General features: G+C 42.1%; 1 protein-coding gene across 2 annotated transcripts in view; it reads left to right on the top strand.

Moving 5' to 3' along the window:
• Window positions 1-19,771, top strand: part of SLC1A3 (solute carrier family 1 member 3) — a 173,475-nt gene extending 153,704 nt beyond the window's left edge. For both annotated transcript variants that reach the window (XM_085631060.1, XM_085631059.1), the window contains exons 7-10: window positions 1,836-2,069; window positions 3,248-3,442; window positions 15,338-15,472; window positions 17,421-19,771. In XM_085631060.1, coding sequence (XP_085487186.1) covers window positions 1,836-2,069; window positions 3,248-3,442; window positions 15,338-15,472; window positions 17,421-17,625 — 769 coding nt within the window. In that variant the 3' untranslated portion in view covers window positions 17,626-19,771. The remainder of the gene's footprint in view (window positions 1-1,835; window positions 2,070-3,247; window positions 3,443-15,337; window positions 15,473-17,420) is intronic.
• Window positions 19,772-23,605: the final 3,834 nt, after the last annotated feature.

Genomic DNA, 23,605 nt, shown 5'->3' with positions numbered 1-23,605 from the left:
CATTTATTCTCACGAGTTCGCACATACTAAACTTGACCCTGCACTCCCCTCATACCAGGAATTACCATGGACACTCATATCCCTCATGCATTCCTATGGGAGGGCAGGCCAATCTCACCACACACACTCTCAGAGTGCGCACCCACTTTACACTGGGCCACAGTGCAAAAGTGTGCAGAGGCCTAAAACCACTACCACCATGTCAGAGCTTAAGGCAAAAAGTTCAGGGGTGGACCTGCCAAAAAGGGCCAAGTCCAACACTGATTCAGTGCAAGTTGATGTACCATTGGTTTTCAGCTATGTGTGGTTTGTGGACTAATGGCATGATGAATCTTTGCAATATATCAAGTGCTGTTCATTCCCTTGCATGTATTTGACACCTGGATATTTTGTTCAGGCACAGGGATTTTTGGTGGCTGTTTGCAAGGAGACTATCTTTGATTTGAGCACTTGCCATTATGGCTGTGCCCAAATGTCTCAGCCAGTATGTGGGTGAGTCTTGCTCCATAGCATGGGAGAGTATTGATCCTTAGGTTGGTTTTGTGGTAGAAATCTTTGTCTGGGATTGCAGTAGAGTGCGTATTCTGCAGTCTGTAACATGTTAGAATAAAAATGTGTATTGTCAACCTGCAATCACAGAGATTCCCCACTAAAAACAAACCGATTCTGAAAGTGCATTAATTACAATGCAACATTCATTGCATTTTCCTCTCATGGATTGGTGAGAGAAATATAGGCACATGACTTGGGAAACAGACCGGTCACGTATTATGGAAGTGAGTAGGATGTTTCATCTTTCAGGCAGGCCAAGGTTAACTCAAAGATTCCATTTAAGATCAGGGAAAGTACATGATATTTATAACTCAATAAACTATCTATGTCCAAGTTGGTTGACAGGCACTGGGTCCACACATATGATGTCCAAAATTAATCAAATCTTGGTGGAAAATATACCTCTAGCTAATTACGCGATTAGGAAGCTTACATACTACTGAGCATTGCTTTTGCATCATCCTGTAAATATGTTATTTGATTTTAAAAAGTATAGGATGTTTGTACAACATCTACTTATTACAGTTAAGCGGATGATTCTGAAGCATTGGATTTGTTACATCTCTTTAAATATACTAGAAGTAAGAGCATGTATATTGTGAGTTTTTCAAAGCAAGATCTGAATGTATGGCACAGTTAGAATGGCAGATCTTGTTGGTAATCACCATCTAATGATTTGATAAGTGTCTTTGGGGCACTATCCACATCAGTGTCCACATCTATAAGGTGGCCGAGTTGCTGATGAGATTTTAGTTCTATTAGACGGTGGATGTCTGCACAACGGGGTCACTCTGTGAAGAGCAGTGGGCAAAACATCACCTTCCTTTTTCTCTTTTTGAAATAAACTATATCCCATATAATATAATGTAAATACATTTTTATGAAGTTTCATTTAAGCTATAGGCATTGACAAATAATACGCACATTTCTAATTAGCGTGTAGCCTGGACAGAGTTGGAGAATTTTAAAGCCAGTAAAGAAGTGAGACAGTTTAAGGGCATTTTTATATACATAGACAAACTAATCTAGGTCAGTGCTCATCACTGAGTGCATATTTTTAATATACATTGAACCTATTTGTTTACACTATGTTCATGATTCTTGGTGATTCCTATATTCCTATATTTTTGTCTGATTTATTGGGGTGGTGGGGCCTTCTTTAGAGAAGTGGGTTAAAGAGCAGTAGAGGGGAGTAACTCTATTGTATAAGACACTGCAAAGCCCTCATTAATAAATCAGAGAATTGCATGCACCATTGACATTGCCTTTTGATTTGCTTGTAGGTATGCACCTATTGGGATCCTCTTCTTGATTGCTGGGAAGATTGCTGAGATGGAGGATATGGGTGTGGTCGGTGGGCAGCTGGGCATGTACACTATCACAGTCATAATTGGTTTACTCATCCATGCCGTCATTGTCCTTCCCTTGCTCTACTTCGCGGTGACACGAAAGAACCCTTGGGTGTTTATTGGAGGAATCCTTCAGGCTCTCATCACAGCCCTGGGTACATCTTCTAGGTAAGAATAAAGTAATTACATCTAATTCATGAATGACGTTTATTTAGTTTACCAGGTGCATTGTCATAACTTTTATTATGTTAGGATGTCCAAACAGGTGTGGTGTGGGCATGTCTCTTTTCAGTTTCAGATTTTAACTCTAGGAAACCCATGATAGTAAGTCAATGACACTACAAACCATCACTTACACTGTGATCTTTTTTTCATTTCGACTGTGAACTTCCCTGCTTTGTTTTTGTCACCTGCTGCACTATCTACAAGGCAGCCACGACAATTTACCTTTAGAAAAATCATCAGGCAGTGACAGCATGTACCGCTCCCCATGCAGCAACACAAAATCCTGGATGTGCACATCTGCATAGTGTATCACAGTAGTAGTTTCCATCAGGGGATCAAAGGGATCTATATGAAAGTGGAAATGCTTTGCTGAAGGATTGCAAAAAGATAAATATAAAATATGCAATTCATAATGTAATAGTTTTAATTTTACCATACTTTGTTTGTCTGGCTGCTTGAGATGTTCTTTTAGGTTTTCTTAAAATACCCCTCTCTCACTAACCTAGTTGGTGGCAGGCTTCATCATTCGGGTCTCACCCGAGATACCTAGCACATCAAGGGTGTGCTACAACGCCTGATTACAGCGGAGTGTTTTGATTTTTTTTTGTGTGTTTCTCAAGTGAAGAAAGGGTGAGTTAAAATTGGCTCCAGGTTACCAGCCAGTGAGGTATGTTTATTAGTAGTAACCTTGGACAAAGATTAAAAGCAGTGGTGGAAGTGCTCAGAGAAGGCAATGAACTCTCACATTCTCATTTTTGATCGGAGTACTTCCACCACCACATTTAATTTATGATCACAGCCTGCACATATACTGCTTTTATGTGCAGACTGTGATCAAAAAACTTATCGATTCTGTGGGGGAAAGGGCTAGGAAACATTTTTATTAATAAACTGATTTTGTGCCATTTTTAATTATGTCTTTTTTATTGTGATGTTATTATTAACATCACAGCACACAATTGATTTCATTAAGTGTGTTTTAAGTAGTTTGAATCTTTAATATCTAATCATGCAAATAATTGTATGTGAAAACCATTTCTCTCTTTTCATTTTTGCTATTTTGATTTAAATGTTACTGTGACTCCCTGCATGTCTCATGTATTGTTTCTGCTCCTCTTCAGCTCTGCCACCTTACCCATCACGTTTAAATGCTTGGAAGAGAACAACAAAGTCGATAAGCGCGTCACCAGATTTGTCCTGCCAGTAGGTGCTACAATTAACATGGATGGTACCGCTCTGTATGAGGCCTTGGCTGCTATTTTCATCGCTCAAGTAAACAACTACGACCTGAATTTTGGACAGATCATTACAATCAGGTAATATAACCTTACTTTATACTCTTTGTCTATATGATACGAGTTTGTATTGCTGGTAGAGATCCCCCCGTGTTCAGCCGTGGTCCATGCAGGTAACAGTTTTGGGGCCGCGTGGGGGGGGGGGAGGGGGGATTTTGAGGGACGATGGCGAGGGAAAATTATTTATTTAATTTTCCCTCTGCATCGGCCCTCGAAATGGCCCCCCTCCCCCGCTGCCCCAACGCCCCACCCCTGTTACCTGCATGGAACGCGGTTGCCCGTGTTTGACAACCAACATACCAATTGTCAAAAGAAATAAAACATTTTTTAACCTTTCCTAACCTGGATCATTGTCTGCAATGATACTGACAGGTCTGTACTATGTCCCTCCTTACTGAAAAAGTAGTACATATTGTTTGATAAAAAATTAAACTATAGGTTGAAGTCCATATTCATCTGTTCCTGTTTACAAAGCCTATCAGAATAAACGTAAAATACATTTTTTCCCCTTCTATTTCTGTCTCATACTGTGTCTATTCAAACCATACAGGCATTAGTGTATTTTTTCCCAGATATTTCCTTTTGCCGGTTGTGGATTTTATGTATGGAATTTGAAAGGTTGCTATTCATCATGTTTATATGTTAGAGTCGATTCACAAACAGATTCCTAAATCAGGTTTGTACCTAGATTTGGGTGTAGATCTATGACTTTTTGGAATTATCACAGAATTTCATATTTACTCCTGGGAATCTATGCCAATCAATGATACAACTTTTCATAAGCAGTTACCCAAGCCTCATTTTGCCTTGTGTAAAAGTGTGTGTGCATACTGGCTTACTAAAAATTAATTTGCAAAGTGATACTTTATTTTTCTACCGAGGCAAATATTTTTCACTGTGGAGAAATCCCTTCCTCTACACGTCCACCAGCTTTAGGGTGTTAATTGTCCACAGATTTACACCTGCTCTTGACCAGATTAAATCGCCCACCATTTCCCTGATGAGAAAGGACTGAGAAAACCTTTGTTCATACTCAACAATAAACAAATTGGTGAATACCCACAAAATCACAAACTTTCCATCACATCTCCAGCTTGGAGATGCACTACCTGCTTGTGGAAGCACGTTTTTGCCATATAGTATCACAGCATAATGATATGTGTTAGTAAATGCAGTTCCAAGTTCGAATTCACATTTTAAATTTGCAATCCTAATTCAAGCCATTTGGGCCCCCTGTGTCATGTATTAACAATAATGTTGGATTTCAAGAATTAGTTGCCTTAATGTACATGTATTTGCAAACACAATTATAAGAAAAATTACAAAGATACAAATCCCATCTATGGAGAACTCCAATGTCATTGGCAATTGATAATCCATTCTTGTGACCAGAGCTTGCATGACACCCTTCTGCCTTTAGTCAAAACAACCATGAACCATTCTTGCCAAAACATATCAGCCTCCCCAAGCATGTTATACTGTTGGGCAGTGCTTGTTTGACATGGCTGCCAAGAAGCACCATGTACTGGTTGACACCTGCAGACAGAGTTAACATTTTAGACAATAATACTTTTTATGCTGGACTTAATAGCCCGCACTGGAAAAAAGAAAAATATGAACAGTGACCTCGTAGGAAGGACTGAACCAACATGTTATCAATTTATCTTATTCTAGATCTGCGGATAGATAGCAGATCAGTGGTCAAACTATTATCTGTAAAGATTTGACTACTTTAGGAAAGTCGGAAAATGGCAAAAGACTGTGGATGGAGAACTCAAAGACTCAAAAGGTATGGATGGAAATCCCAAAGACTCAGTTTATTCATACGGTCTACATATATAGTTTTTTTACAGACAATGGTGGCAAATAGTGATACATAAATACCAGAGTGTTTAGTGTGAGACAGATAACAACCCAGTAAAACTTTAAAAGACAACTATTACATTTGTAGAGGGTAAATCTCTATTCTAACAGTCTGTAACAAAAAAAAGTCCATGTTTCGATCTCCCCCATAGTGGAACCAGCAGAGTCTTCTTCTGGCAGCAGCTTGTTTAATACAAAGTTGTAGCCACCTTTATGATTACAACTAAATGAAAAAACAAGCATCAGATATTGCTTCTTTAAGTCCCATCAGATCTTTTACACATGCACGTGTTGTTGGCATCAAATACCATTATGAGAAGAGTGCGCACAATGTCAGTTTCCAAAGAGACAATAAATACCTATGTGAGTTGAGTTTACCAATAGCCCACACAATGTGACTATAAAATACCCATATGATTTAAAATAGGGGTACACATAGTAACATATTTCAAAGGGAACATTCATCAGCAGTCCACAAATGCTACTATTAATGTTTAGTCACGCAATAATACTAAATAATATCAAAGAGATAATCCATAGTGATGTGATAATAAAAAATGAGGGTACTGCATGAAAACAAAATCCAGAAGTACATTAGAGGTTGAAAAAGCATCCCCAAGTTGGTCAGCCAAATTATCCTTTAGAAGGGAATCAATAAGACCACAACCTTTGGAACCATAAACAGTGTCAAATGTGCCAAATTGTAGTAGGACAAATATGCTTGTACTCACAATTCAGAAAAAAAATCAATGAACAGATTAATTAAGAACAATATGGGTGGTAAAAATGAAGTAAACCCCAAATCAAATTGAAATAAACCAAAATTCAATCGAATTATAAAAATGGGAGCAAAACGTACCAGCAACATACATTAACAGATCTTGGCTACATTTATGAGTACCATAAGATGGATGATGCAGCATGAAATGAGCAGTGCAATCAATGCCCAGAAATACAATAAAATTACAGCCTCCAGTGCCAAAACTGATGAGGCGTAATGAGCATGGATGAGTAGGGGCAGAAAAACTACTAACATATCACAAAAATTGGTTATAAAAGTGTAATGAAAGCTATATAAAGGTGATGTGTAAAAACATTTTCTGTCTGGCCCATGATCCTACTTTTATGCTGGTTTATTCTGCTTGTGACCTTTAGAGTGGTTTCGCTCACGTTTGATAAATCGCAGGGACATCTTATTGTAAGGGTTATGTGACTTGCAATCGGGTGCATCAGCAAAATTCAAATGCACCCATTGCACTGAAACATTTTAATATTAAAATTTTAGACATAAACAGCACTGATTTGGCACTTTTAGTATCATTTAAAAGGCAGTTACCCACAAGCTAACAATATCATTGTGCGGCAGTGTCTTCATGCTGCAGTTTTAATCTTCTGAACAGTATGAATTTGAGAGGTTTGGTCATTTATCCATGCACCCAATTTAGAGAGAGCGGCGTCTTATGGCAAGTTTTTATTCTCCCTGGTTGTAAGAGACAGTAAAAACATTTAAATGACCACCATAACGTGGGAGGAAACTCCCATGGAAAAAACAAAATCCTCTTTGGAAGTGTTTGAAAAAATCAAAACAAATTAAAAACTTGACAGATGGTACCGTTATTTGACAGTATCATCCGTCAAACTTTTAACCCATTCACAGGAGGCGCCATGATGGCGCTTCCTGATGGGGATGTTCACAGTGCTGGCAGACATCTCTAATTTCAGAATATGCTTACTCCATCCGGCGACTGAGTATTTTACTCTATCTTCCTGACAAAGCACAATCTGTCCTCCGAGCCTAAATCAGGCTCAGTGTTTAGTTAGGTTGAATAAATCCATACCGTCAGGCACAAAGGATCCAGTGGTAGAGACAAAGTGTTTGATGAAAAAGATAACATATTTTCCCAGTGGGCTTCGAGTACCGAACCATACCACCAAAAATGGGGTGCTCAGGAGGATTGGGAGTACATATATCTTCTTTTTAGCTTAGCCTACATTTGTTAAGGGTACATTCTGTCAGCTCATTCTCTATTTAAATACCAAGCAAAGGGGTGGTTTGGAGTTCAATATGGTGCGCTGGAACACTAAGCTGACTATGATTTCTCTTTCATAGTCAAACCACCTTTATCAGCTCATTGGTCAACAATGTCTGTCTTTTTCTAAATTGCACTAATTCACCTTTTTCAGATTTTGTAAAGTAATATTTAGTATACCTCCTAACTGAGGTCACAGTTGTCAGTATGACTGAACCAAATCCTGGAATTTCAGAATGTCAAACTGAATATTTTCCATTAGGGAATTGAATGTAGATAGGACATGTAATCCTGTTCATTAGGAGCAAATTAGTACTTGATGTTTATCTGAAGAATCTGAAGAGCTTGAGTCAATGATCAACTGCATCAAGTTGTTGTGTAGGTACAAATAACAGGACTCTAGTAAGGGCATTTGTCTCTTTGCCAGTTAATTCATATTTTGAAAGATTGATGCCTATTGCTTTCAGGCATTTGAACTTCACTGTTGGAGGTTGCATTAGTGACACCCATTATTAATGGTTGTACTGGCAGCATTTCTGTTATTCACCAGTTACATGCTGACACCGATAATGACATGGGCGCCTATGTTGGCCTTTCACAAAAAGGGCATTTTTATTTTTATAGTTGTGTTGTGGGGCACGATTGGTGATTGAATAGCTACTTCACCTGAAAGATTATTCTGTTTTAGACATCCAACACCTCAAACACTGCCTGCACAAACCAGGATATCCAGCACTCACCAAAAGCTCAATCCACCCAAGATAGATTTACTGGTATTTGCCAAGAAAAACAAATCAGAAATAGTACAAACCTTACTCAATGAACATTAATGGCTTCCAGCCCCAGTCCTCCGGTCCAGGCCAGCACTCTCTCCAGGAGCTCCACCCCACCGCCGAAGCCTCGAGCCCTCAGCTGCGTAGGGTTCGCGCCTGCAGCCCGCCAATATCTAGTTGATCGCAACTTGAACTTCACTCGTAACTTTTTATTTTCACTGTGTCACTTGTACATTGTACTTTGTTTGCTTCCTGATTGTTTTTCTCCCTTGATAATTTTTTCCTCCCGCTTGACTTAACTATTGTCAGGTTTTCCGACGCTGCTGCCCCAGGGCCCCTCCCACCCCATCACAGCCCCCGCTCCCGCCTCCCAACCTCGGATCCCACCCCCCACCCTTACTTATGGCGACCTCTGCGGGGGAACACGCGTGATAACTAGACCTCCGGTCCAGGCCTGCACTCTCCCCAGCAGCTCCGCCTCACCGCCGCAGCCTCGAGTCCTCAGCAGCATAGGGTTCGCGCCTGCAGCCCGCCAGTATCTAGTTGCTCACAACTCAAACTTCACTCGTAACTTTTTATTTTCACTGTGTCACTTGTACATTGTACTGTGTTTGCTTCCTGATTGTTTTTCTCCTTTGATCGTTTTTTCCTCCCGCTTGACTTAACTATTGTCCGGTTTCCCGCCGCTGCTGCCCGATGGCCCCTCCCACCCCGTCAAAGCGCCCACTCCCGCCTCCCAACCTCGGATCCTGCCCCCCACCCCTACTTATGGCAACTGCTGTGGGGGAGCGCGCGTGATACCTAGACCTCCGGTCCAGGCCAGCAGTATCCCCAGCAGCTCTGCCTCACCGCCGCAGCCTCGAGTCCTCAGCTGCGTAGGGTTCGCGTGTGCCGCCCGCCAGTATCTAGTTGCTCAGAACTTGAACTTCACTCGTAACTTTTTATTTTCACAGTGTCACTTGTACATTGTACTGTGTTTGCTTCCTGATTGTTTTTCTCCCTTGATCATTTTTTCCTCCCGCTTGACTTGACTATTGTCCGGTTTCCTGCCGATGTCGCCCCATGGCCCCTCCCACCACATCACAGTCCCCGTTCCTGCCTCCCAACCTCGGATCCCGCCCCCTCCCCTACTTATGGCGACCGCTGTGCGGTCGCGCCTAAGGCAAGCCCGTCTGCGCCTGTCCATGACGCAACCAGCGCCAGGAACCCTGGTCCTCCCAGGCCTCTCCACTACAACTCAACCACCCTCCACGATCTCAATCCCAGAAGACACGCAGACTGCGCAAGATCCTCGCCGAATACCACCCATGGACAGTTCTCGTGCAGACCCTGCTGCAGATCCTTAACCATCAACAAAGCTCCCACTACCGCCAAAGGCCCGCCTGATGCACACACTGCCGAAACCCTGACATGCATCCTCAACGTGTGCTCCATGCACCGACACGCCATAGAAATCTGGGACCTGATCGACACCCTCTTGCCCGACGTCGCTTTCTTCACGGAAACCTGGACCAACGCCACTTCCAGCCCCGACATCGCCACTGCCATCCCCAACGGCTACAAGATCCAGAGAAAGGAACGCCTGCACTGCCCAGGAGGAGGACTCGCCATCGCACACAGGACCCCCCTCCAACTCTCAACATTCAGCATGAGTGACCCCCACTCCAACACAGAACACCACCTCTTCCAGACCCACACCAGCCCCAGGATGACGCTACGCGGCACCCTCATCTACAGACCATCAGGACCTCGCACCCAGTCCGCAACTACCATCGCCGAGCTTGCCACACCCCACACCATCACCTCCACGGACTACATTCTTCTCGGGGACCTGAACTTCCACCTCGACAACCGCAACAACCCTGACTCCACCACTCTCCTCGCCAACCTCGCCAACCTAGGACTGAAGCAGCTGGTCAACACGCCCACCCACAGAGCAAGTCACACCCTCGACCCCATCTTCGCAGGAGGAACTAACATATTCTTTTCAGCCACACCACCCAGCCCATCTGGATGGAATTCCACTGCTGGATCTCCTGCTGCGCCGACAAGCTCGTACCCCTCTGCCACCCAGCCAGCAAAACAACGCCCTCTGAAGGCCGCTTAGTTCACCACAGAACTTCAAGAAGCCAGACGCTCCTGCAGACGCCTAGAGAAGACCTGACAAAACCAGAAAATCTCGGAAGCATGGAACAACCACAGGAGCGCCCTGAAGGAATACCACCAGCACATAAGAGACACCAAGCGGACCTTCATAAGAGAAAAAATCCAGACCAACACCACCAACGCCAAGGAACTGTTCAACGTCATACAGCAGTTCGCAAAACCCACCAGCGAAGCCATGGACGTCACACCCTCCCAGGAACTCTGCGACAAGCTCAGCTCCTACTTCCATTTGAAGATCAAGGTCCTCTACAACAACTTCAGCGAACCAGCGCCGGATACCACCCCCCTACCCACCACCGTTGATAAGCCAACTATCACAACCTGGGATCCCGCTACCATCGAACTTATCACCGCGACCATGAAGAAAACCCACTCAGAAGCCCCAACAGACCCCTGCCCACCGCACATATTCCACAGGGCCGCTGCCGCCATCAGACCATCAACGCCTCTCTCAGATCCGGCATCTGCCCAGACGACTGGAAACGGGCAGAGGTGAAACCCCTCCTTAATAAACCAACGGCTGACCCAACGGACCCAAAAAACTACTGGCCCTTCTCTCTCCTCCCCTTTGCGGTCAAAGTCACCGAGAAACTCGTAAACGCCCATCTGACCACCTTCATCAAAGAGAACTCCATCCTAGACGCCTTCCAGTCTGGATTCCGCAGCAGCCACAGCACTGAGACCGCTCTCCTTGCCGCCACTGAAGACATCCGCATACTACTCGACCAGGGACACACGGCGGCCCTCATTCTTCTAGACCTCTCCGCAGCCTTCGACACCATTTCACATCGCACACTCGCAGCCAGACTTCACGACGCGGGGATACAAGGAGCCACCCTCGACTGGATCCAATCCTTCCTCTCCGGAAGAACCCAGAGGATTCGACTCCCTCCCTTCCTCACCGAACCCACGGAAATCAACTGCGGAGTACCCCAAGGATCCTCACTCAGCCCCACGCTCTTCAACATCTACCCCCCTCGCCGCCATCGTCATACAGCATGGGTTCAGCATCGTATCCTACACCGACGACACCCAGCTCATCCTCTCACTCACGAAGAATCCCGAAGACACCAGATTCTGCTTCCAGGAAGGAATGCAGAACATGGCAGCATGGATGACAGACAGCGGAAATCAACTGCAGAGTACCCCAAGGATCCTCTCTCAGCCCCACGCTCTTCAACATCTACATGACCCCCCTCGCCGCCATCGTCAGACAGCATGGGTTCAGCATCGTATCCTACACCGACGACACCCAGCTCATCCTCTCACTCACGAAGAATCCCGAAGACACCAGACTCTGGTTCCCGGAAGGAATGCAGAACGTGGCAGCATGGATGACAGACAGCTGCTTGAAGCTAAACTCAGAGAAGACCGAGGTCCTCATTCTCGGACCCTGCACCTCCGCCTGGGGCAACACCTGGTGGCCCTCCACCCTCGGGAACCCTCCCACCCCTACAGATCACGCTCGGAACCTCGGCATCATCCTTGACTCCTCCCTCTCCATGAACCTCCAGATCAACGCCGTCACTTCCACTAGTTTCAACTGCCTTCACATCCTCCGTAAGACCTTCAAATGGATCCCCCCGACTGCAGAAGGACCATCACCCACTCCCTCATAACCAGCAGACTGGACTACGGCAACGCCCTTTACGCCGGAATCAACAGAACTCTTCTACACACACTCCAAACCATCCAGAACGCCGCAGCCAGACTCGTCCTTGGGACACCGCGTCACGAACACATGACCCAACACCTACAAGCCCTCCACTGGCTCCCCGTCGAGAAGAGGGTCACCTTCAAACTCCTCACCCACGCCTACAAATCCGTCAACAACATCGGACCCAAATACCTCAACGAGAGAGTATCCTTCCACGTACCCAAGAGGAACCTCCGCTCCGCCGACTTCGCCCTGGCAGAGGTACCCCGCATCCGCAGAAAAAGAACTGGCGGGAGAGCTTTCTCCTACATCGCAGCCAAGACCTGGAACGAGCTCCCCATGAACATCAGATGCTCCCCGGCCCTGCACACTTTCAGGAAGGATCTCAAAACCTGGCTCTTCGACTGATCCGGAGCCGCTCCCCACCCCCCCAGTGCCTTGAGACCCTCACGGGTGAGTAGCGCACTATATAAACCCTTGATTGATTGATTGATTGACTTTGTTTCACTCTGGGCACCAACCTCTCCCTCCAGGAACACATTGCACAAAAAAACAAAGATGGCTGTGTACCAGCTCTTTCTTCTAAAGAAACTAGAATAATTTCTTCCAGAAAGTGACTTCAGAACTGTTGTACAAGCCTTCATACTCCAGATAGTGGTAAGGCCCTGTACCATGTCCTCACAGACTCTACACTGGTACCCCTTAAGGCCATTCTAGACATCCTACACACCACAACATGTCTCATACCTGGCCGCTAAAAGATGATCACCTCATCCCCATCCTGATGGAACTCCGTTGGCTCCCATGGCCGGTCCATATCATCTTCAACTAGCTGCATCATTTGCAAAGCCATCACTACCAGCGCCCCCTTCTTGCAGACAAGCTCACTATTTCCAGTGATACTCTGCACACCCACAGCCAGGACACCATCAGACTGGAGACTAAGAATTGGAAAAAAGGGAAAAAAAGCAGCAGGCCTTTTCCATCAATATACCCAGGATCTAAAAGAACATTCAGGTATCCATCAGGAATTTCCCAATACTGCTCCAATTTAGGGGCCAATTACGATGTCGGACGGACCGGGGTCTGACCGACATCGATTCAGTTGTGGGACCAACCGACCTCCTGTTGGCGGTCCCAAAGAGGCAATTAGGATGTGACAGAACACTGTTTGGTCACAATCCTATTCTTCACAATGGGAGCATGCATTCTGACTGAAATGCATGCTCTCAGTGTAAAGAGACAAGGTGCAGTTCATCCCTGCACCCCGGAGGCCATGCACCCATAGAGGCCCTGCTGGGAGCCCCCAAAGTCGACTTCCGACAGCCTTTCTGTGTCAGAAAGGCCGGCACAGAAAGGCTGTCAGAATCCGACAGTATAATCCCTTGGGCGGGAAGAGCCGTCCTTGGGATTACAGGATCATTTCCGAACGGCAGATGGGCTCTCCGAGCCTATCGGAAGCCATTTGGAAATCCGGTTTGGATTCCTTTCCGACCGACTCCATCCAAATGGGTCGGTCGGAAATTAATCTGAACAGGAGATTACGATGCCATAGGAACGGTTTCCTATGGCATTGTAATCGCCCCCTTAGTTGAAACTGATGAAGATACGCCTCTTTATAGAACACTGCATTAAAATGCAGTAAAAGAACACAAACCAACTACCTCTCCTATCAATCTTTGTGCTTGTCTTTGATCCTGGGCAGTGCTCCGCTGCCTTTTGACTAGGGTTGCACTATGGAAATTCTACATACATACATATACATATACATACAGCTATGCATAGAGTAACAAAGATATTAAACACACTGTGGGCGAAAGTTTGAAGATGTCTTGTTTTCTCCTCATATGACATTCTTGCATATATGCAGACTTCTCTTTTGAAAAAGAACTGAGGAGAAAAATAAACGGTGTTAAGGTGTTACAGCAATGGATATGGCATTTTAAGTCTATAGATTTTAGAGAGTATGGGGGAGTTTGAGGAGAAGAAGACTAGTGTTCTGTCTTAAAATGTAAATTTATTTCTAGTTTTTCATAGAAAAGGAAGTTTCAAAGATTATGCTTTTGTGTGAAATTGTGATTAAAGTTTAGTGCATTTAACAACTAATCAGTGATGTATTTTCTCTCAGTGGTATATTTTCTCACTGGTCTCAGTGAATTGATCCCTGGTGTTCTAAAATATTTTGTAATAATTCTGAGTGACAGTTTAAGTATAATGGGCCAGATGTACGACCAGCAAAGTTGCGCTTCGCAAATTGCGACTCCTTTGCGAGTCGCAGTTTGCTAGGTGAAATTTGCCATGTACAACAGTGTGTTTATCACTGTTTGCGATTCCCAATGGGGTCGCAAAGAGCGAGGCTTATTAATATAAATGAGCCTCTCGCAATTTGCGAGCCCATTGGGAATGACAGGCCCTCCCAGGTATGGTGGCCTGCTGGGCTCAGCATACCACCATGTCTGGGACTGCTTTTAAATAAAGCAGTTTTTCTTTTTTTAAATGCAGCCAGTTTTCCTTAAAGGAAAACGGGATATATTGTTTTTTTAAATGAAAAGTTTTCGTTTAATCGTTTAAGGGCAGGTAGTGGTCCGTGGGACCATTGCCTGCCCTTCAAAAATAATTTTAGAGACAGTCACAAAGTGGAAGGGGTCCCCTGTGGACCCCTTCCAAATTGAGACTGCATTACCACCATCTTGAAGAGGGTGGTCATTTGCGAGTGTTTTGCGACCGCAATTGCGGTCACAAAACATTTGTACATTGATTTGTGGACGCAATTAGGAAGGGAATGCCCCTTCCTAATTGCGACTCGCAATTCCTAAATAGCGAGTTTACGAATTATACATGGCCCTGGTCCATTTTGCATGCGCAAACGGGTTGCATACTCGTTTGCGCATGCAATTTAGGCCCTAAATCTCTACAGGATTATATTAAACAACTGTATTTTGGTGATAAGAGATACTGGATGATATTCTGGTTAGGTGCTATTTTTGGGGCCTATCCAGAGTGTTTCTGCACAATAGTTTCTTCTGTCACAAAAGAGCAGCAGTGCAGCTGATTCTAACGCGCTTTCAAAGAGGACACACCTTGAAAAATGAGTTTGGACTGTTTTCAGGTATTTGTGATGCATAATATAACCTACCCTTTGTTAAAATAAAAAAATAGAAATGCTAAATCATTTACAGTGTCTGGCTAGCCTATTGCCTTACCCGATTGCTACCTACTACCCAAATGGGAGATGGTGATAAAATATGCTTATTAAATAAAATATATGCATTTCTGTTCCTAGCCTCACGTCTGCCTTCAATAACCTCAAATAACAATTATTTTCTTGCATACTGTGAACAAGTCTTAGGCAGAAATGCTATTGTTTCTGAGATGCGCACTGCCCATGAATTTTCTCAATGACATTCCCTCCTTATTCCTTAAACAGCATCACAGCCACTGCTGCCAGTATTGGGGCTGCAGGAATCCCACAGGCTGGACTGGTCACCATGGTTATCGTGCTCACCTCTGTTGGACTTCCTACTGATGACATCACTCTCATCATTGCCGTTGATTGGTTCTTGTGAGTATTTCCAATAGACTGAATGAATCAAAGAGTAGCACTGTTTTTTAAGTCCTATTGTGCATACAGGAGAAATGATCACTTTGGATAGTAATGAACATTTTATTTTTTCACTGCCCTCTCTCCATAAAAAATACGTTTGACAGCTACAGATCAACGTGTTTAGTGGCAGGCATCATCCACATAACATGAGTTTATGGAATACAGTAGTGGTCTAATAACTGTGCCCCCAATAAAATACCTCCTATCCAAATATTAAGACCAATGTTCTCAAGCATAAAGTGTTGATTAAGTGTAAAGTATGTCAAACTACACTTATGCTAAAAAAATAAAACTGGAGAGACAGATTTCATACCAAATAGGAGATGTAGCACTTCCAATTATAAGGCACGCAAAGAGCGCAATGTACTTTCCTCTGTCCTGTTAGCCTTTTCTCTTTCCCCTGTGGTAGCTTCCCTCTCTCTCCCCCGCCTTCCCTCCCTCTTGGAACGTTCCTCTAGAGCTCACCATAGAATGTTCGTAACGCTGTCAGTTACGGAGAGTGGATGACAGAATAAAGACGCTTGAACTTACTTACCTCTGGCTTGGTCCTCATTATAACACTGGCGACGAGGATGGGATCCGGGGAGGTTCTCTCCTTCCTTTCACTGCTGTGCGTTCCCCGCCTCCCAGGCCAAAGAGGTTCCATGTTAATAAGGTCAAACTGTGTTACTCCACTGTTCCTTATACTCTCTTACTTTTTCTTCTTTTCCTTTAGTCTTTCTATTTCCCAGTCCCCCGTAGGGAGATGTGTTGTAATCTCCTTCCTTTCTCTCCTGTACTTTCCTCTGTCCTGTTAGCCTTTTCTCTTTCCCCTGTGGTAGCTTCCCTCTCTCTCCCCCGCCTTCCCTCCCTCTTGGAACGTTCCTCTAGAGCTCACCATAGAATGTTCGTAACGCTGTCAGTTACGGAGAGTGGATGACAGAATAAAGACGCTTGAACTTACTTACCTCTGGCTTGGTCCTCATTATAACACATGTGTAGGCATAGAATCAGGTTTGTGATTTTGATAATTACACAGAAGGTGCAGTAATTCTCAAAACATTTATGAACTCTTGATTATGTCTATGAAGAGAGAGTTCTAAGTGTGTTTTGCATATGGGAAGCATTTGCTTTGTTAAAATTTCACTTTTATTTGTTCACCATTGGGAAAATCTTTCTACGGACAACCCACTTGCCCAGCACCCCAGCTAGGACATGGATTTACTTCTGCCCTCACAGGAGTAATTCTTTGAATGGTTACAAAATGGAAATACTGTGTAGAGACGTTTGTGAAAACCGCAAAACGTTGGTGTTACTAAACTTGCCTGGTCACTCTCCTCCTTTAGTAGGCCATTTATTCATGTGTAATATTATTATACACTGTGGAAAATTAATTCATAGTGTTAATTCACATTTTGCGACTAGTTGGTAGTGGATTTCTGCAGAAAGCGCTAGAATCAGGGTGGTACATTTGTTTTGCTCAAGGTTCAGCATGGGGAAGTAAACAATATTATTAGAAGATTATCTGGAAGATAAACCATTGTGGTATTTGCAGCATAGTACTACTCCCCCTAATAAAAGTGTTCCTTCAAAAATCAGAGGACTTTCTGTTACCACCAACTTTTATTTGGGATCTGAGACTTCCTAATTGTATATATATGTTTTTCATGCTAATAGTTTATGTACATTTTGAGACATATGCTAGTGCACACACCTGGAGTAGATTTGCATCTCTTGACTCGAGTGAGGAAAAGTCTGCTTTATTTGGTAACAGTGGGTCATCATAGGATACCAAACAGTCAAATTCTGGGAAATCTCAAATTTATAGAGCTGTGTTCTAGTTTACCTCTGAGCTTGATGGGCTGCAATCATAAGTCTCTAAAATGTCCTGCTTAACACTAATAAAACTCTATATTGTTCTTTATAGGGATCGGCTCCGTACCACCACCAACGTTCTGGGAGATTCTCTGGGAGCCGGCATAGTTGAACACTTATCTCGGCATGAACTGCAGAGTGGAGACACTGAAATGGGCAACTCCGTTATTGAAGAGAATGAAATGAAGAAACCATACCAGCTGATCTCCCAAGAAAACGAGCTTGAGAAACCTATAGATAGCGAGACCAAGATGTAAGAAAATGGTGGAATTGGTTTCAGGAGATTGAAGCATAAAATCAGTTTTAATTTCCCCAATCCATTTTTTCACTTCAAGCAAATAATAGTCATTGTGTCATCGTATGAAAAAGGAAAGAATAGATGATTGTGAATGTTTTACAAGCATTCAGATTCATCAGACATCAGCAAGTCGCTTGTGTCCTACTCTAAAGGAAGGAACATAACATTGTATTGTATCAGTCATACTAGCCCTGACTACAGAGGAAGCATATATTAATGAAATACACAAGAATGTGCATTATGTCTATGAAAAACCTGTAAAGTGACCTTGATTATCTACAATTGTGATGTCACAATTACAATGGGAGCCTATAACATGTCCCACTTGTTTTAATACTTCGGTAGTTGAGCAAAGACTCCAAGTTGAGCCATTATTTTTAATTCCCATGCTCAAATGAAAGTGTGATCTTGTATAGTTCGTACGTTAACTCTATAATGAGTTTTGGGTATCCAGCACATTAGAAGCAAAAGAACACTTACAATTTACAGGGCACACGACTCACTAATAAAAATGTGTCCATTTGCTAGTAGCACAAATTAATAGTTACTCAGGACACTATATGCAGGAGACATTAAGGTTCATAAAAACCTCTTTATCTTCTAGCATTGATCTTCTGTGAAGCTTTGGTAAGTGTCTGAGATCCTCGATTTAGGCCACCAAACATTTTGTGGGCACTTGCACCACCAAATGCCACCAGGCATCAATGTATTTTTAAACGATGTTGCTCCAGAATAAATGCACATGTGCTTAACTCTACCCCTTCAGACTAATGTTGATAAAAGAACATGTCATTAGTCAACATTCAGTAAAATTGTTCGAGCCTCCATGTGTAAGACATATTGAATTTATAACAATTTTGGTGTATTGCACTTCCTAGTATTATGTGCTTTTGTTGTCAGGTGTTGTATACAGTACATTCTGTGTATGTTCTGCACATACTTATTTCAGTAGTATACACAGCTATACATTATACGATTTCATGATTTAATTCTAAAACAGTTACACAGAATGCCAGGGACCTTTATGGGGAAAGTAATGTCTTACAATTAAAAAAGAAGACTTCAAGCAGGAAGCACAGGTAGCCTACAGATAAAACTCCTTTCAATTTGTTTGTAAAAGGGAGGATATACTAAAAGAATGAGAGGGAAAATCTCCTCTCGCCTTTCTGTGTACAAGCCACAGACAGTCCCGATGTGAGTCTTACAGTTTTTAACAAATTATATTTTATATTTGTAAATATATATATGTTTCTTTTTTTTGTTTTCATTGTTCTACAAAGTCAAGCTGGAAAATATTTGTTGGTCCAGTTAATGGATTCCGAGGGAACACAAAAGCACAAAAATGTTTTTGCATGTTTTTTGATTGTTATGTTATTATGAACTTCACATCAAAGTGCAAGATGGAGGGGGGTGGAATCAACCGCCACCACTGCCCTTCGCTAAGCAACGTGATTGGCATCCGTGGCCTTTGGTTTTGAAAGTAGTGTTACAATACACAAACTATGCTGTACAGTACATAGTGAGGTCTTAAGAAGGACCCAGGCTGGTCATTTTTCTCTATATGTGTACTGTGTCAAATGATGAGGAGGCAGATAGACATAGGATAAATTTCCAGTCTTATAAACTGTCTGCATTGTGTTCATGCAGAGTTGTGTTAGAATCAGACTGAATTTCAGTCGTGTGAAACATTTTATTTTGATAACAGAAGAAAAGTCTAGAAAGCAGATACACATCTTCTAGGTATAGATATTTTTATATAGATGGATGACATATGTGTGTGTACAAAAGTTAATTTTAGAATGTATTGAGTAACCATGTAATATTTTTGATGTTCTACTTTGAACTATAAAGTATACAACTTGTAAATGGATGCCATTTGATAGCATCAGTTGAAACAAAAAAAAAAATGAAATATGTCACAGATTTGTGTGTGATGATCTTCCTTCATTTTTTTTTAACTAACGTTGTTTCTTACAGAAATCAAGTACTTTAGAAAAATCTCACCTCCCAAAACTGCTTTGTCGGCTATGTGTGTAGATGTGACTGTGCAGACAAACATTACTTTGTAGATGTATTTTCAATAAAAAAAGAAGTAGTTTACATGATCACTTTGTGGACATGCTTATTGATTCCGGTCCTTACCTTTAAGTTTTGTCAGGGCATTTGAAATCCTACTGTAATTGTTAAATATCACTTGCATGGTGCACAATTATCTTTTAGTATGACATTACAGCGCCTAAAGGTAATACAGGTAAAGCGCCTATAAGTAATGCTGGTACAACTTTACAAACCTTTCCATCACAGACCACAATTTGTTTCAGTTTCGTGTGGGGTGCGGTCAGTATGGTGACTAGATTTATTTTAAGAGTTGTAGGTTTTTGTTGGTGGTTGGGATTATAGGGATGAACCAAATTGCTTCCATGGTTTTTCAGCTAGTTAGTGTGCCCATTGCATGATGTATGTGTGTGGTCAATAGCTGACACCAGTTACTTCCAAAATGTGATTTGGATTTGAGGCGATTTAGTTCTCATAATGATGCTAGAGAAGTGTATTACACTTGTTTATTTATGGTCAGTAGCTGAGACCATTTATTTCCAAAATGCGATTTGAGGTGATTTAGTTCTCACAACAATGCTAAAGAAGTGTATTACACTTGTTCATTTCATTCAGGAAACATCTAGTTAAATAAAAAAAATGCTTCATTGATTTTTCATCACCCAGAAAAAGATTTATCAATTTTTAAAATCTAGATTAATTTGCTAAAATGAAATGCCATTTTATGTATCTAGGTATCACCTGTTCAGAGCAGAGGTCTCCAAGCTTTTCTGTAGTTACAGCTACTTCTGATCCTTGAAAATCATGAACTATTCAAGGCTAAGCAAATTATGCGTTGTTACCAGACACCCAGTACCTAGGTTCATTGACTTTGAGCCTAATGTTCATAATGCCAGATACAAAGGCTGCAATAAAATACTTTGACTAGGGCCACTATGACAGGGCTACCATGTGTGTCAGTGAGAGCGTGGTCTTTAGGGATGTATTAACATATGTGCGTATGAATGGGAAATAAGTATATGGGTCCAGGCCTCGGAAAATCATAAAAATGGTACTAGACCTGCAGGTCTAGTGACTTAAATAATCTACTCGACCTATTTGTAATGCTCGTGACCCATAAACTTGTTTCAAATGATTTGATCGTTGGCAAATATTTTAATTCATTGAGCTGCCATTTTCTTCATTATCATATATGAGAGAACCTTCAAATGTGCAAGTTCAGCGTGTCTGCTGTACAAAAAAATCTCTTTTGTTTGGTTTAATAGATGAAACGTTTTTCCATATATAATACAATCCTAGCCACATATTGGATACACATGACCCCTGACTTGGCTCTTAGTTCATTAACAGCATTGTCATCAGGGTGGGGGCAGGAATGTTTCTCAAATCATGTTTAAAAACTATCACTTTTAATAAATACATAACTAAAGTATGAAGTGGTAGCACACTGTCATTTGTAATCAGCAGATTTTACATTGAAATGGCCAGAAACCTTCCCACTGACATACAGCTTTACTGATAATATAATGTACAAACAATAATGTTTGGAAAAAGAGTTTCTTCAAATATGTGTCATTTGCACATCACCAAGTAAAGTGTTCTGGTTTGTTATGCTCCTATTTAACTCTTTGTTTGCATTACACTTCTTAATCACAAAAAATGTGCTTTTGTCATTTCTGATATATTTTGAAATATTTGTAATATTAATTTCCAGACTATTTATATAAATGTTATGTGTTAGAGAAAAATAACTGACATCTTCCAACAGCTCACTTTACAAAAACCTCTAACTCCAGTGAGAGAGAAAAATAAACCTAATTTTCCAAGCAGCAATTAGTTAAAAGGCAAACTGACATTTGACCTCTTTACTTGAACAGACAGCAAATGTGTCAAGATTTAATATCACCTTTATTGCTCATTCACTTTCTGAATGAACAGAACACCTGTTCCTTTCCAGCCTATGTTTACTCACCAGATGGGACTAGTAGGTGCTAAAAATATCTCGACCTGATATAATTTTACTCGCAATTGCGAGTGGGCGAGTAGATTTTGCAAGTCCTGGGGTCTCCGTATGTACTTGTGGCACAGGAAATACCTTTCACAATATGTGACACAGTTAAATGTATAGCATAAACATACAGCTATTTTTTTTAAAGCGCAGAAAAATGTTCTGCAAATGTTTTCATAATATTCTCTGTGTAAAGGTGCCACTTTGAAAGTGGCGAAAATTAAACTGAAGAGTTAACTTTATGTTTATATGGAATCCATAAATCTCATAATTTAAATTTTCATCTGTTTCCAAGTATAATATTCACAAGCACCAGGCATCTTGCTGCCAGTGGCCAGTAGACACTGTGCCATATTTATAACAGAAAAATACAGCCCTTTGTTTAAATGGCAGGAACTTAAAGTGATGAAACATGCTTCATAAAACATTAGGACAATCAGCTTAATTAAAAGTGGAGGAAAAACATTAAGACTTAACGTTTCCTAGAAATATTTTTATTTTGCCCATTTAAAAAAGAATTGTGTATTTTTCAGTTATAAATATGGCACAGTGTCTACTGGCCACTGGGAGCAAGAGGTCTGCAGTTTGTAAATGTAACACTCTGAAATGGGAGAAAAATAAAATAGAGCTACCTTAATGATTAAGTCAAAAAGCATTCCGAAACATAATGTTGTTCTCACACTCCAATATCGAATTAACAAGGACAAGGACTTATTCAAGAGTTAAATATCTCAGTTCTCTGACCTCTGAGTCCCAGCCTGCGTCATAAATCTGCAGCCTGGTGATAATAATGTAAAATAAACACTTCCTCTCTTTAGCCATAAAAGAGAAATGTGACCCTGTGCTTATTTAAAAAAGAGCTGAAGGCTTGGAACTACTCGGAAGGCTTTTGCTCCAATGGGCTGGTTGGAGATACCAGAACTGATATCTGCAATAGCTAACTTAGCACATGATATTGGAGAAAATGAAGATGCCACACCAAGAGAAAACAGCACTGGTCATTTGTTTTACCAAAATTTAAATGGGTGAATTTGAGAAAACTTTGCTTCACACAATCTGTAACACAGTTTCACAGCCCTGAAAACTGCAGGTACTTTCCACTTCTATGTATCTTTTTATTTTTTTATTTTTTTATTGACATTTCAAAGTTATACATTATGCAAACCATAACAAACAACACCCCAGACTGTAGCATTGTAACACACATTTCACAGTGTCTGTAAAGTCTTCAAATAACCAGTAATTTCACCTATAGTCCAATAAGGCACAGCCAGGCATTAATCCATAGTGTTCACTTGCAGATAGTCCGTGAAGTACGACCAGTAGTCTTTAGGCTTGGCCCTGGATGGCAGTTCCTTGGCGTATATTTGGAGCATGTCCCTACTGTATGCCAGGTCGATAAGCCACTGCCGGGCCGTTGGACGGATCTTACTATCCCAACACAGGGAAACTCTACGTTTTGCCACCAGTAAAGCAACAGTACAAAATTTGCGCCTACTAGCCCGCATATTCAGATCAATACCCAACAGACATGTGCAAACTGTACAATTGATAATTCCGCCCACCATTTTACCTAGCATTGTGGTAACAGTAAGCCAGTAATCCTGCACCGCCACACAACCCCACGCCAGATGCAGGAAATCAGCACCATCCGCCCCACAACGTTTACAGGTCGCATCTGTTCTGAGACCATACGCATACAACCTAGCCGGCGTATAGTATGTTTGGTGGAGGTATTTAAAGTGCACTATTTTCAGATTGCCATTAGACGCAATCATGCCAGTGAGGGCGCACGCCGCATTCCAGTCTTCCTCAGCAAGAGGGACCTCTAAAGCCTCACTCCCTTTCTCCATCGCCTTAGTTGTCTTACCACCTA

This window comes from Triturus cristatus, chromosome 2_1, assembly GCF_964204655.1.
Source record: "Triturus cristatus chromosome 2_1, aTriCri1.1, whole genome shotgun sequence".
Classification (NCBI taxonomy): domain Eukaryota; kingdom Metazoa; phylum Chordata; class Amphibia; order Caudata; family Salamandridae; genus Triturus; species Triturus cristatus.
The sequence above is the reverse complement of the archived record's forward strand: the minus strand, read 5'-3'. Positions and strand labels throughout refer to the sequence as shown.